The 13,741-nt window shown below is 36.8% G+C and overlaps 1 protein-coding gene across 1 annotated transcript; it reads right to left on the bottom strand.

Moving 5' to 3' along the window:
* Positions 1-427: 427 nt before the first annotated feature.
* ccl25a (chemokine (C-C motif) ligand 25a) lies at positions 428-4,554 on the bottom strand. Its single transcript, XM_072668868.1, has 5 exons — positions 4,475-4,554; positions 3,859-3,946; positions 2,332-2,449; positions 1,837-1,950; positions 428-1,616 (listed from the first exon to the last, which is right to left on the bottom strand). Exons 2-4 carry the CDS (start codon positions 3,920-3,922, stop codon positions 1,851-1,853), a joined length of 282 nt encoding a protein of 93 aa, XP_072524969.1. The 5' UTR covers positions 3,923-3,946; positions 4,475-4,554; the 3' UTR covers positions 428-1,616; positions 1,837-1,850.
* Positions 4,555-13,741: the final 9,187 nt, after the last annotated feature.

The raw sequence follows: 13,741 nt of genomic DNA, 5'->3' as shown, positions 1-13,741 counted from the left end.
TGTTCTCGTACTTCTGAGATCAATAAAATCTAATATTTTAGCTACGCAAGATGGCTTGAAATGAGCTAATTGTTTTTAAGTAAAGAGTCTGTGAAAGCATTGCAATCATCACATAAAATACAAAATCACATACTGATTTCCATCTTAGTCACACATTTTAACATAATTATTCGAATAACTGTAGAACTGTAGAATAATTCTGATTCATAGATTCATATAAATTTATAAATTTTATATAATTAATAAAAAGTGATATATTTTGAATATATAATTTATTATTATATATTATATTGATTTGTCAGTAATGTATTATAGAGTCTCACAGAAGTGAAATTCTTTGTCCACATAACATTAATAACGAACATTCGCCACCTATTCTCTGTGTTGAGAACTGTGTCCTATGATCCTATTTACTCAGACATCTTCATTGTAAGAGAACACTCATCATCTTTTATTAGTAATGTGTAAATACAAATATTGACTAGTCATACAAAAATACTTTATCTAAAAAGTAGTAATTAAAACGAGAAAGGAAACACCCATAACAAATTCCAAGTGACTCAGATCTGCAATAGTTAAACATTTACAAGCTTATTGTTGCAATAAAGTGAATATAGTGACATTTACAATAGTTGGACTGCTGAAAGTGAAAGTTAAAATCTCCAGAAACTGACACAAGTTCACCACCATTTGCTTTTACAGCCTGAAGAACCTCAAAATCAGTCCACCAAACCAAGCAAGTTATGTGCACAAAGTTACAAGTGTTTCAAATGAGTGACAATTTGTCATTTACAAAACAACAGGAGCGGCAAAAGGTTATTGAAGCAATGCCATAGAAGAACTACGAACACATCTGCAGTTTAAAACAGAGTGAATCTGGCATAGACTTTTTGTTAGGACAAATTTAAGAAAATTCTTCAAACGATTTTGGTAATTGAGGCTCAATGCTTTTTATGGTATCAAAAGTGGTTCTTCTGTGGCATTGCTCAAAAAACCCTTTGTTGCACCTTTATTTTTAGAAGTGTACATCAAAATAACAATTTGCTAAATGACAGAAACCATTCAGCTTTACTAAAGTGACATTTACAATCACTGAGTTGTGTGAAGTGAACATCAAGAAGGAGACAATATACACAGTACATGCAAGCTCAAAGGTTACTCTCAGTGAAACACACACTGTCGTTACAGGTAATCTCATAAGGAAATAGGTGAAAAATATTTGATCTGATTGCAAAACAGTTCCACCCACGTTTGGATTATAGTGTTATCAGCTACCGCAAAGCTGCTAGCTATAAAATGCATTCCTTATCACTCAATAGCTTACACACACAGTCCTTCTTACTCTCACATGTGCATCGGATTAGGCCACTTTTCCCTCGGGCTGCAGGCAGTGGACAAAAGTATTATGTAGGAAACATGAGGGGTGGTATTAGCAGCTTATGGTGTGGACCAAATGCAGGAAGTGCTAAACAATAAAGTCAGTTTACACCTGGCTGAAATGCATGCTGGGTAGCCAGTACGCCAAAGCTGAGTCAGACAGTGGGTGGAACCACAGCAACATCAGAGAGTGCTGGCATCCTCTCAGGTTTAAGGTCCAAACATTTAGCCCCTGAACCCTGTAAACAAATGGAGAAATATGGTATTAGTTTGGCCTAAATTGGTTAGTACTAGATTAAGAGTAATGGTGCTAAAAGGGCAAAGCTGTGGGTCTGCATTTGAAAACCACCTCCATAGCAGAAAGGTCCCTTAAAGTACTTTTGATGTGAGAATCCTCACATTCCCTGTATTTTTAAGAGTGTATTATGAGACAATGAAATATATAGCCTATCCTGTTACCTTTCTCATATTCTCTAACCCTGCCTCGAAAGCTTGTCAATCCTCTCAATTAGTAACTTCACCCATTTATCCTTGGGGTTAGCACAGAAAACTCGGCCTTTCTTCATCTTGAACCTGAGGAGAGAAAATAAAGATTATTACATCTTCAGTATTTCCAGCATTATTCCGTACAATCTTCTTACAGAGCAAGACCAGAGCATAACAGAGGTAACTCTCAATGTATTTGGACTGATGTAGGGTTTAAGAATGCCCACAGTGGTCAAAAAAGCACCTTGAAAGTCGCTCTGGATAAGAGCATCTGCTGAACTTCATGAATGTACTGATTAACAGTATTCATTTAATAATAGCGTATGTGCTCCTTTTTTGACCAGAATTAAATTTGCCACTATTTTCCGACATAAAATTGGTGCTTTTTAAGATTTCATGATGCATTAAATTGAGTCTCTGTGCCTTTTGGTTTGCCTCTGTGTTGATTTACTAACATACTATACTCACACAATGGCTCGGATGTTACAGCTCCCATCCAGCACCTGTTGTCTGTAGCTGACCACATTTTTAATCCTGTGTTGACTCACGCTGGTTACGTAGCGCAAGCAGCAGTCCTCATACGAACCTATGAAAAAAAAGCAAAAGACATACTTTCAGCACTTTCAGAAACTAAAGCATGTGAGCCAGTTTAGTGACAACCCAAAAAAGGACAATAAAATAATTCTGTTGATTATGTTTGTGCATATATCAATACTGTAAACTTTCGCTCGCCAAGATACAAACAGTGTAAAAATACACAAAGTACACAAACTAAACTAAACTAAACCCATAACTAAAGGTACAGTAGATGTTTCCTTAATGGTTCAACCTAAGTAGTTTTGTACTTTGTTTCCGGGAGTCCTTTAAGACCCCCATAAGATCTAAGATCTGGTATAGCATGCATACTTCAATAGCTCCGTTTGAGTAGCCCTATACAACAGTACAGAACACCTTTGATACAACTCAGCAATCAGGAGCAAACAAAACTCTTCCACTTAAGCTAGCCGATAACCTTTTAAGTTTAAGTTTAGAATACATCAAACCCACAGTTTTTAGGATATCTGCTGCTTTCAAAAAGATAAGGAAGTGAAGCTCTTGTAGTTTTGAAGCCTCGGCCGCAACAGGTGTGTTTAATCACTGTGTGATGGAATGCTTGATTTACAAACACTCTCAAGATCTACTGACTAAATTAGCTGCACATCTGTTTGTGCTGTATACGGCAACCCCAGCTGTTGACGACGATAATGTTAATAAGTGTTTTGACAAACTTTGCTTAAGAAAAAATGTACATCTTACAAAACCGCCTAGCTATTGATAACACTAACTTTCCTCACTGTTGCGCGTCCCCATTTCTCTTTGATAGCATCTGTATGAACTTTCGTAAGGCAGTTCTATCACAAATATTTGTTGTTGTATAAGAAATTTAGCTGGGCTATACTCTAATATGGTGCTATAAGAGTTGAGCGTTCGTTGAGAACACTTCGTTAAACCTTTAAAAGGTTCTTCACATACACCTTTTTTTACATAGTGGTTATTCTTTAGCAATGCTAAAGATAAAAAAAACCCTGTGTAGAACCTTTCTTTTTAGTAGGGTATGTTTGATGGGTTGTAGAAATGCATAGAAGATGGATAAGTCATTAAGTCAAGAGTGCTTAAATGTTTTGTCTAGGAGGACCAAATCATGGATCCATTAACTGGCTTTTAAAGCTCCCATATCACAAAAACAAAGCAATGTTTATGTAATAAAGGTTATTTTCATTTTTACATTTTTTTAATGTTTTTATTTACTTTACACCACATTTTGTTGCGAAAACAGTTTAAAATACAACTTACAATTAAACATATGGAATTGAATTAGTTAGTTAAAGTAAAGTAAAAAAGTCTCCCATTGACTGAGAGGGGTTGAAGTAACTTTCTGTTGGGCTAAATTCAAAAGACTGCACTTTGGGCAGCAGAGGCAGCGCTGTATTAGATAAAAGGGTGTGTATGAATTACCTTGTGCGAAGGTGAGGGAAAAGAACCCCAGAACCACGAGGAACAAGAGCAAACTGTATCGCATGGCTATTGATGTGTCGATGTGTTTCTGTTGGAAAACACAGAAATGTCTTAGAAGTGGATGGTATGTGCCCAATCTCTTTTTAGACATGCCCATAAAGATTATCTCCTTTATGTCCACAACCTTGACCCTTGAACAAATCGACACACAATGAGTGAACAGAAGTCCTCTTTGAAAAGCAAGTTTGAAAGTGACAAGACAACTATACATCTCTGCTTGATTAAACCGCAGCACAACTAATGCTCTGTTAGAACATGATGCACTTGTTGACAGTCTCCATGCTATCATTGATTAGGACTTGTTATTTATTAATAAACTATTTATTAATATTAATATTAAAATTGCATTATTTCAAGAAATACCATCTTCTTTAATTACATATTCACACAAAAAGTACAAATCTATGTAAATCAATGTAAAAAATCTAATATTTTCATATACTTCATCAGCAAAAAACTAAAACACAATTAATGTGCTATATTATAAACATATAAACATAAAAAATATCCCCCATAACTGTGCACACAGATTCAGATTCAGATAAAGACTACTTACCAGAGTCAGTATAGGGCATTAGAAAGCTTAGCCAAAGTATCTGCTGGGTTGCAGGAGTCTGCTCGCTATTTAAGGCTTGCCCTCTTATAAAGATATAAGCTGTGACACGTGATGCCTGATACACACCCTTTCAAACTAGTGAAAGACGTTTGATACTTTCGTTTTGCATGAAAATATATGAAGGGTTGAAGTGACTGGTTAGAGTGGCTGGGTAGTGGGGGGGCTGGGGGCGGTTCATGATTTTTTTTACGATTCATAGGTAATCCAAGAGTGTCTTCTACATTCCTCAATAATATGCAGAATTAGTCTTAAAACAGCTAGTGTTAAAACGAATAGTTCAGTTTTAAAATCTGATTGGCTGAGCTGTGTTTTAAGGTATTTTAACATTGCTTAATGTACAATGTTAAAAGTATAAGAGTCCTTGAGGAACTTTTGGAGGCTCTTTTGAGTAAAACTTTGGAGGAACCTTCTCAGGTGCCTTGTGGAACCTTTTTCTTAAAGGTTCCTCAAATGACTCAAAGAGGTTCCTCCACAGTTTCAAATTGAAGAACCTCCAAAAGTTCCTCAAGGATCTTATACTTTATACTTCACAACAACTGAACTCAGATCAGTTTATGATAATTATGCTGCTCACTTGGAAAATACAAAACACAAATATGAACATTCACTGATGTGAATGATTATAAATCATGAATTATTCATATTTTATGTGAAATATGAAATAACTGCAAGACATATACACTGTATGTCCAAATGTTTGTGGACACTCATTCTAATGAATGCATTCAGATACTTACCTACTTACCTCAACTTACTTACCTCAATGAACAATTTGAAAAGCATAAAGCAAATGATGCTCGAAAAATGTCAAGAATATTCATGCACAAGAAAAACCTCTTGTGTATGGTTCTTATTGGGAAATGTTTGGTTGTATATAGCATCAAGAAATGTTCCACTATAGTTACAAGAACCTTTTTTCAGCCCTTTATAGAACCCTTTTTGTTCCCAGCAGTGGTCCTGGAGGACTCTCTGTCCTGCACATTTAGTGTTTACCTTGCTACCAAAACACCTGATCTAGTTAATCAGCTAATTAACAAGCTCTGAGTTGAAGGTGGTGATCACAAAACCACTAAACAGTGCAGGAGAAGAGGTCCCGTACTAGGAACCCGCACTATTACAATTATTATACAGTACAACTGGGACTCAAATGGGATTCATAGATGGAAACACCTGCAGAAACAGTATTTTCAGTATGGTTATTTTTAGGGTTATGGTTAGGGTAAGGATTAGATTCGGTTTGGGTTATGGTTAAGGTTAGAATTAAGTTTAGGTGTAATAATTGAAGTTTAGGTTTAAGTTAAGGTGTAGTAGGTTAGGTTTAGGTCTAGGTTGAGGTATACTAAATTACATTTAGGTCTATGTTGAGGTACAGTAGGTTAGGTTTAGGTGTAAGTTAAGATGTAGTACATTAAGTTTATGTTTAAATTAAGGTATAGTAGGTTAAGTTTATGTTTAGGTTAAGGTTTAGTAGGTTACGTTTAAGTTTAATTTGAGGCAGAGTAGGTTATGTTTAGGTTTACATTAACATGTAGTAGGTTAAGTTTAGAGGGGCAGTGGTGGCTCAGCGGTTAGAGCGCCGGGATATCGATAACAGGGTTGTGGGTTCGATTCCCGGGCTCGGCAAGCTGCCACTGTTGGGCCCTTGAGCAAGGCCCTTTACCCTCTCTGCTCCCCGGGCGCTGGAGTTGGCTGCCCACCGCTCTGGGTGTGTGTGTGTACTCACTGCCCCTAACACGTGTGTGTGTGTGAGTGTGTGTTCACTACCAGATGGGTTAAATGCGGAGGACACATTTCGCTGTACAGTCCACACTGTACAGTGACGAATACGTGCACCTTTATCCTTTATCCTTTATGTTTAAGTTAAGGTGTAGTAGGTTACATTTAGGTTTAAGTTGAGGCAGAGTAGGTTAGGTTTAGGGTTACATTAAGGTGTAGTAGGTTAAGTTTAGGTTTAAGTTAAGATGTAGTGGGTTAAGTTTATGTTTAAGTTAAGGTGTAGTAGATTACATTTAGGTTTACGTTAAGGTGTAGTAGGTTAAGTTTATGTTTAAGTTAAGGTGTAGTAGGTTTGTAAGTATGTAAGTTTAGGTTTTAGCTAAAGGTAAGTTTAGGTTTTAGCTAGTAGGTAACATTTAGGTCAAGGTTAACGTTTTATACAAGTCACATATACCCTAATAAAAATAAAAAGTTTGGTCCTAAATAGTGCTTGTCTTAGTTTTATGGTTTTAGGAAAACTCTGTGACTGGTATAGAATTTTTATATTGCGTGGGGCATTAAAAAGGTTCTACATGCGTTTTTTTAAGATTCTTCACTGGGGGTCATAGATTTTTAATGTCTTTTAATGGTACTGATTTTTTTTTTTTTGTCTTTTACAAATTACTGATTACTTTGTGAAAACAACAGTTGTAAAAAGCACTATACAAATAAATTTGACTTGACTTGACTGTATTTCATTAAAGCATGGTTCTAAAAGAATATTTAGGGAACCAAGAGTGTTTTTTTCTGTGGCATTTCTCCATGAAATTTTATTTTACATTTTTGCAAGACCAGAATGTGTTGGTGGGTGTTTGAACTTCTACATATTCTAAATGTTTTGTGGTGATTTGTGTGGTTCAGTACATTTGAGAATCCAGGCCTGGATTTGCAGGATGTCTTGGCATTAGAAAAAAATGTGCACTACGCAAAGTAATGGTTCTGCATTGGTTTTACGTCACATTCAAATAGTAAAGTAACAGGGCAGTAAAGTCAGACCCAGATGATCAAAGGAAGTGCAGCTGATATGCTTTAGAGACTCTTTGAAGTATCTGATGAATTAGGCTGTTAAAAACCTTCTGATCCACTTATAGGTTACCAATTGAGACATATCATTTTTTTATTGTACAAAGAGTTCACTGCTCTTACATAAGATTGGGGGAAATATGCTTGGATGGGAGCACAAATTCTGAAGTGTTATTTATTACTTGCCTTACATAAGAAGCCACAAAAAAGTGGTGTTATATGAGACATTAAGGAGTCAAATATTCAAGCCTCATTGAAAGTTTTGATGTAACCTAATCCACACAAACAGCACTGCTTGAACTTGATGAAACGAAGACCACTTTCATTTGCAATTTCATGAGTCCCAACAAAGCTTTATCATTATGTTACCGTATGATAGCATTTCATTTTCACATTTAAGGAAAAATATATTCTCTCCTTTGCAGAGGAGCTGTTTTTCACTCCTACTGTTTGCTCCTACTTTTAGCCAAACAATCTTAGCGTCTTGTAGCTTAACCAGCTGTTGGTCAGCATGTCCAGAAAACTAACTCCAAAATGGTACCTCACTTAGACTACACTCTGTACATGTTTCTTTGAGCAATGCCATAGGAGAACCACTTTTGGTTTCATAAAGAACCATGTTTGTCAGAAATGTATGAATGTAAAGAAAAACAACCCTCTTCCTTTAAAAGACAAAAAACCTTTCTCTGGATACAAAGGTTCTTTATTTAATTTAAAGGGCCACATCTCTATTCCAAAAATGGTTCTTTATGAAACCAAAAGTGGTTCTTCTATGGCATTGCTCAAAGAACCTTTTGTAGCACCTTTATTTTTTTACACACATAAACTCCAGAAATCTCAGACCTAAATCTGCTGGCCTGTGATTATGCATTGCCCTGTTAAAAATATTTATAGTAATCATTTCGGAAATATGAAGAACTTTCAGTACCTACAGGGCGTGTACTCACTTTCGTTACCACTTTAAATACTTCAAATAAATGTTCTTTTAAAACCAGCTTTCCAAACTTCCACGGCTTATCTAGTCCAATTTGTAAAATGTTTGCTTAATATTTTTCTATTTTCAAGATGTGCAGATATGCAGATGTGCTGTCAGTACTGACACATAATCAATGTTTCCGCACATTGATGTATGTTCTAGAAATGAGACCCTTGTGCATTTCCATTCCCAAGGGGCTCCCCTAAGTGAGTCTCTTACTACAAACAACCAGCCATTTATCACTAATCACACTTCAAACAGATGGAAAATTTCAAATGAACTTCTTCAAGCAGGAGCTCCAAAGCTATTTTCTCTCTCAGGTTGGGTCATGTTCCGACAGTCGCTAAAGCCTCATATTTCATTGGTCTAATTTTTTGCCTGCTTTGAAAGACGCTTGACAATGGATCATGAGGACAGGAGGTAATGAGGTGGCTATATGATAGTGTAGCACCCCTTCTTCGCACATGCAAGTGAAGCGTTTAAGTGCTCTGTGGCTGATGGAGCTATTTTCAGTATTTGAATCTACACATACATGGTCAAAACACATTGAACATAAGGTGCAATGTTAAAAACACTTAAAAAAACTTATTTGAGATATGCAAATGCAAAGAGATTTATTCCAAGTCATTTTGGAGCATTTCTGTTGGCTTTCATCATGATAGTCATGCAATGTAAAGAGTGTGTTCTAATGTATTCAGATGAATCTGTCCAACCACTGGCTCAGTTTACCATTGAATACATTCTGTACATGGAAACCAGGAGTAGGAATTAATAAACAATTTAATCAAATATATCTGCAGCCCCCATCAGGACATTCTTGCATTGGAATACACTGATGCATCATGCAGACCATCCTGTTATTGCACATGTAAATAGAATTTGAGCATGAAAGAGTGAAAAAATATACATGACTCAGTAGAGAATGCCAATATAGGCAATTGTTTTTTCCCCCAACAAAAACCTGAAAGCTGATTATGACCCTGTATAACTACATTGAAAAATGGCTTGCGGTAATATATGTAGCACAAATTCCATTAACTTCCCACATTAAAATGATCTTAGGCTTGTGTGCAGCTGTCCAGCCATTAAGACCCATTTCATGAAGCTCTCAACACACAGTTCTTGTACAAATGTTGCTTCTAGAGGCATTTTTTCAGTCCTTGGAGTTTGTCTGGTCTTCCATTTAATGACTGGACTGTTGTTGCTCCCGAAATGCTTCCAGTTCACAGTGATTGGGCTTACAGTTGTCTAGGGCAGATCTAGCAGAGCCTAGATTTCATGATCTAGCTTGTGGCAAAGGTGGCATCCTTAGACAGTGCCACATTTTAATCCAATGAGCTTTTTTAAGTTTGACTCCAGTCTACTGCTGATGCCTGTCTATGGAGATCATATGGCTGTGTGCCTGGTTTTACACACCTGTTAGCAATAAGTGTGGCTGCAACATCCGAATCTAATAGTTAGGAGGGAGTCTTAAGACTCAGAGTCAGAGCTGATATCTAGATGATGTATGATGCCTTGATTCGTCAATATACAGTAAAGTGGTGCCATACATATTCTAATAACAATACATACATTTTAATTTTAAAAAAGTACTTTAAGCTTTGAAGTCACCAATGTTAGGTCAGTTTATTGATGGTAAAGGCAGTTGGGTTAAAGCTAGTCTAAAGAATCCCAAACTGTTGTAAATGGCTTTGCTATTCCTGTGTTCTTGCACGTTCATTCTTGCTTTCATTCTTGGCAAGAAAGTTCTTCTTAGGAACGTTTGAGTCTTGGCGTTGAGAAACACTCCCAACATCTGGGTGCTGGCTGGGTTCTGTCACTCCACATCTGCCATGCCAGTTACCAAACCGTATACTGTTCAAAATAAAGGCTTGTAAATGGTTCTTCCAAAAACCTTTCATTGGTACAGGACAGGGGTATCAAACACACAGCCAAGTTCTAATCCAGTCCATCAAAGTCCAGAATCCATGTTCTCAGCAGCGATGCACCATCACCTTTTGGTGATGTTCATTGGTTGAATATTTACAAAACTCCCTCCTTAATCATAAGGACACTGACCTACAGGTAGAAACAGACAGACAGACTCAGCCGGAGGATCAAAGCTCCTGCAAGATCGAAACAAATGCTGACACTGTTTATGAATAGATGAGTGGGTTTATTGGGATGTGTTATTATATTGTGGCTCTGACAGAAGCTATATATAGAGCTAAAAGTTCATTATAGTTGCCTTTCATCAGAGAAAAGTGTGATTTGTCGGTCAGTCGACTGCTGTTCTGCTGGCCTGCTTTAGGCATAATGTGCTACTGATATGTAATTCTTCAGAGGCAAGATAATTATGCCACTGTAAAAAGGTAATTGATAAAATTGTCACTGTCATGCAAAAACCTTGCATGTTGTACACCAAAATGGCAGCTTTACAAGAGAACTTATATTATATTTTATTAGACAATAACAATTTTATTAATTAAGTAAATAAAAAGTACTGGATCATTTCTACTGGTCCATATTAAAACAAGGGAAATAACAACTGCCAGATTAAAAGTATGTAAAATGGTAAAAACTGCAAAAATTAAGAAAACTTCAACACTTTTGCATGACATATAATAAAGTACCTTATTACATGAAATGGGTTCTCAAGACCCTAGTCTTGAGAGCGATGACCAAGTGGCTATGCTTCATAGTTCCAAAGTTGACATGCTGTTATATATGAAGTATGAAAAAGGGCTAAATGTTTGGTCTAAACTTTGTAACAGGTGCTTTTCTTCACTGTGACCTGGAATGCTTGATTTACAAACACATTCAGTAGATGTTGAGCAGCATATTTGCGTGTATTGTATGCAGCAACTCCAGCTGTGTTGATAAAATTCACAAGGGTTTCAGGAAACTTTTGCAAACACAAATGTGTGGTGTTTCTGTTAAAAGTGATTTTAGTAGTACATCATTTGTAGATGCTTACTTTTGGAAATTCAAATCAAAGCACTGACTTCATTTCAACATTATGTGCCGAGATGGTAGAAGCTTGAGTAGCTTTAGCAAGACACTTGTCAACTTCCAAAGCTAGAATATTAGGTACCCCTGTAAAATTATGAACCAGGAATTAAAACAGTGATACTTCTGGTGGATTGGCATCACACATAAAACTCTGAAAACACATGAATGTTAACTGGCTGTTTGGGCTAATAAATAATCTGTTGTGGGAAAATCATTAGTTCAGTTCTCAGTGATGCTACAGCCATCCATGACTGGGAGTTCCAGAGAACATAACTGGTCTTATTAGATGGTGAATTAGATAACCCTCCCTCAGCATTTAGTGTCAAGCTAACCAACACCGGTGTATCAGAACTAGCAGCTAGCGTTCTTCTCCAAAGACACTCAGCTGTCCAATTACTCTGTGTCAGCAATTGGCTGGCTTCAAGTGACTCAAATGAAGCATATGCTAGCCTTTATTATCTCAGAACTGGTAGCATCCTGCTAGCTAGTGTGTGGGAATTGAGAATTTGGGGAAGAAAATTGGGGAAAATCCTTACATTAGAATACTGCGGTTCTGCACCATGTAGTGACATACAGAACTGCTATCCTGTGAAAATATGTGGAATTCCCCTTGTAAGTTGAGTCCACTTTCAGAGTAGCTAGAGCAGGACAAAGTTCAGTATAGGAAAGGTATTCTAAGAAGCAACCCTTAAACAAAGAATACTGAAGTGGCCAAACAGTTTTCAGTTACAGTAGCATTTCATTAATTATTAGTCTAATAACCATAGTCTCTGAATGTATTAATTGCTGGGTGCAAATAATGAAAGCCTTCCTATGGCCTACTTTAAAAGACGTTGAGGACTTCTTATTGGTTTTAATTGGATTTACCTGCTTTGATGTAGTTTGATGTGTAAAATCAATTGTCTGCTCAAGATTTTCCATTAAAGCTGCTGTTATGCTCTCTTTAAGTGTCTGCCAAACTCGTCAGTCATGGAATTTGTAAGCGCCTCAGGCTACTTCTGCAGATGCTTAAGAATGACAGGTTACAAATACATATTTAACCCATAGAGTTTCCAAGGTTTCGCGAATTTCCTTTTTCGAAACTCCAAACCCACATAATTCCCACATTACTTTTAAAGCGTTTCACAGTATTTGTAAATTTGTAATTGAGAGCAACACTGAAATAAGTATCACTATTGGTTACTTCTAATTGGTGCAGATGCCGTTTTGTAGCCTTTACATAAATAAAATATGTATATAAATGGTAAATATTAAGTATAGTAAATTTACTACACAATTAACTGGGCTGAGTAATAGGTGTATGAATAGTTTTCTAAGCTGAGAAAAAGCACCTAAATCTCAAAACACAGTTCCTGAGGCAGGTTAGTGCTTGCACATGTCTCTAGGATATGATACATAATTGACAGCCTATATATGCCATTAGCACCTATGTAATTATATGTTGATCAAAGAGCAAACCTTACTTGACTTGGTTTTATCCTTTCTTAACTCTGGAGACCTACAATCAAGAAACATTTATTTTTTGAAACATTGCACATAAGCTGGCACATCAACGGGGAAGAGCTAAAAGAAAAGAAAAAAAAACAGTGTTGGCATCACCTACTTTATTTCCCATTCGTGAGCATACCAGTCTTGATGGATTAATGGCAGTGAACTCGAACGAAAGTAAGGAGATGGTTTCACAAAAGCTCTCAAAACAAAATGATGGTCCACCGCCAAGCTCCCTTGGATGGTGCTTTAATACATGAAAAAACAAATAGATGAGCATTGTCTTCCACATTCCATCACACAGTGTCACATGTTATTCTAGTGTAGCTCCACTGAGGTCATTTACAGCTCACATGTTCAAAAGCAACCTCGAGCAGGCCATTAATCAAGCATTGATCAGATCTGCCTGGAGCTTTGGGGAAAGTCTGATGGAAACCCCACCCAACCTCCACTCCATGAGGTGGTCTTATTTTAAAGGACATGGGTATGTATTGTCTATAAAGGAACACCCAACTAGATGCAAAATTTCCTATAGGCACTAAAACAAAAACAAAAACAGGCAACAAAGAGCTGTTATTGCTGATTTCCTAACTGTAATTACATAATGAATTACATGGCAAAGAATAAGCCACTGCTACAACTTCGACACCATCAATTCCAGCTAAAGGTTGCAGCTGAATATATGCACAATGGGAAAATAAAAAGATTGACTTGTTTGGCCACAATGACCAGAGGTATGTTAGTAGGAGTTAGTGGAAGGCATTCAAGCCCAAAAACACTGTACTAACTGTTAAGCAAAGTGTGGTAGCATCAGCGCATCTGATCATCTGGCTATGAATCATAAAGAAGCTTAAATTGTGTGATGTTTGTTATAAGTAATGTAATCCAGGTTCAAGAAACTGCCCTCAAGGCTGAATGTTTACAGGAAACAACGTCAATCCAGGAACCTGGCTTTAGGTATTAGGATGTGCTCT

Source organism: Salminus brasiliensis, chromosome 23 (genome assembly GCF_030463535.1).
Source record: "Salminus brasiliensis chromosome 23, fSalBra1.hap2, whole genome shotgun sequence".
NCBI lineage: Eukaryota > Metazoa > Chordata > Actinopteri > Characiformes > Bryconidae > Salminus > Salminus brasiliensis.
This window is presented reverse-complemented; position numbering and strand designations above follow the sequence as displayed.

Coding starts and splice junctions, on each gene's coding strand:
- ccl25a (XM_072668868.1), bottom strand. CDS start 3,922: ATGCGATACAGTTTGCTCTTGTTCCTCGTGGTTCTGGGGTTCTTTTCC. Junction 2,450..3,858: donor TTCCCTCACCTTCGCACAAG/GTAATTCATACA, acceptor TTTTTTTCATAG/GTTCGTATGAGGACTGCTGC. Junction 1,951..2,331: donor TGTAACATCCGAGCCATTGT/GTGAGTATAGTA, acceptor TTCTCTCCTCAG/GTTCAAGATGAAGAAAGGCC.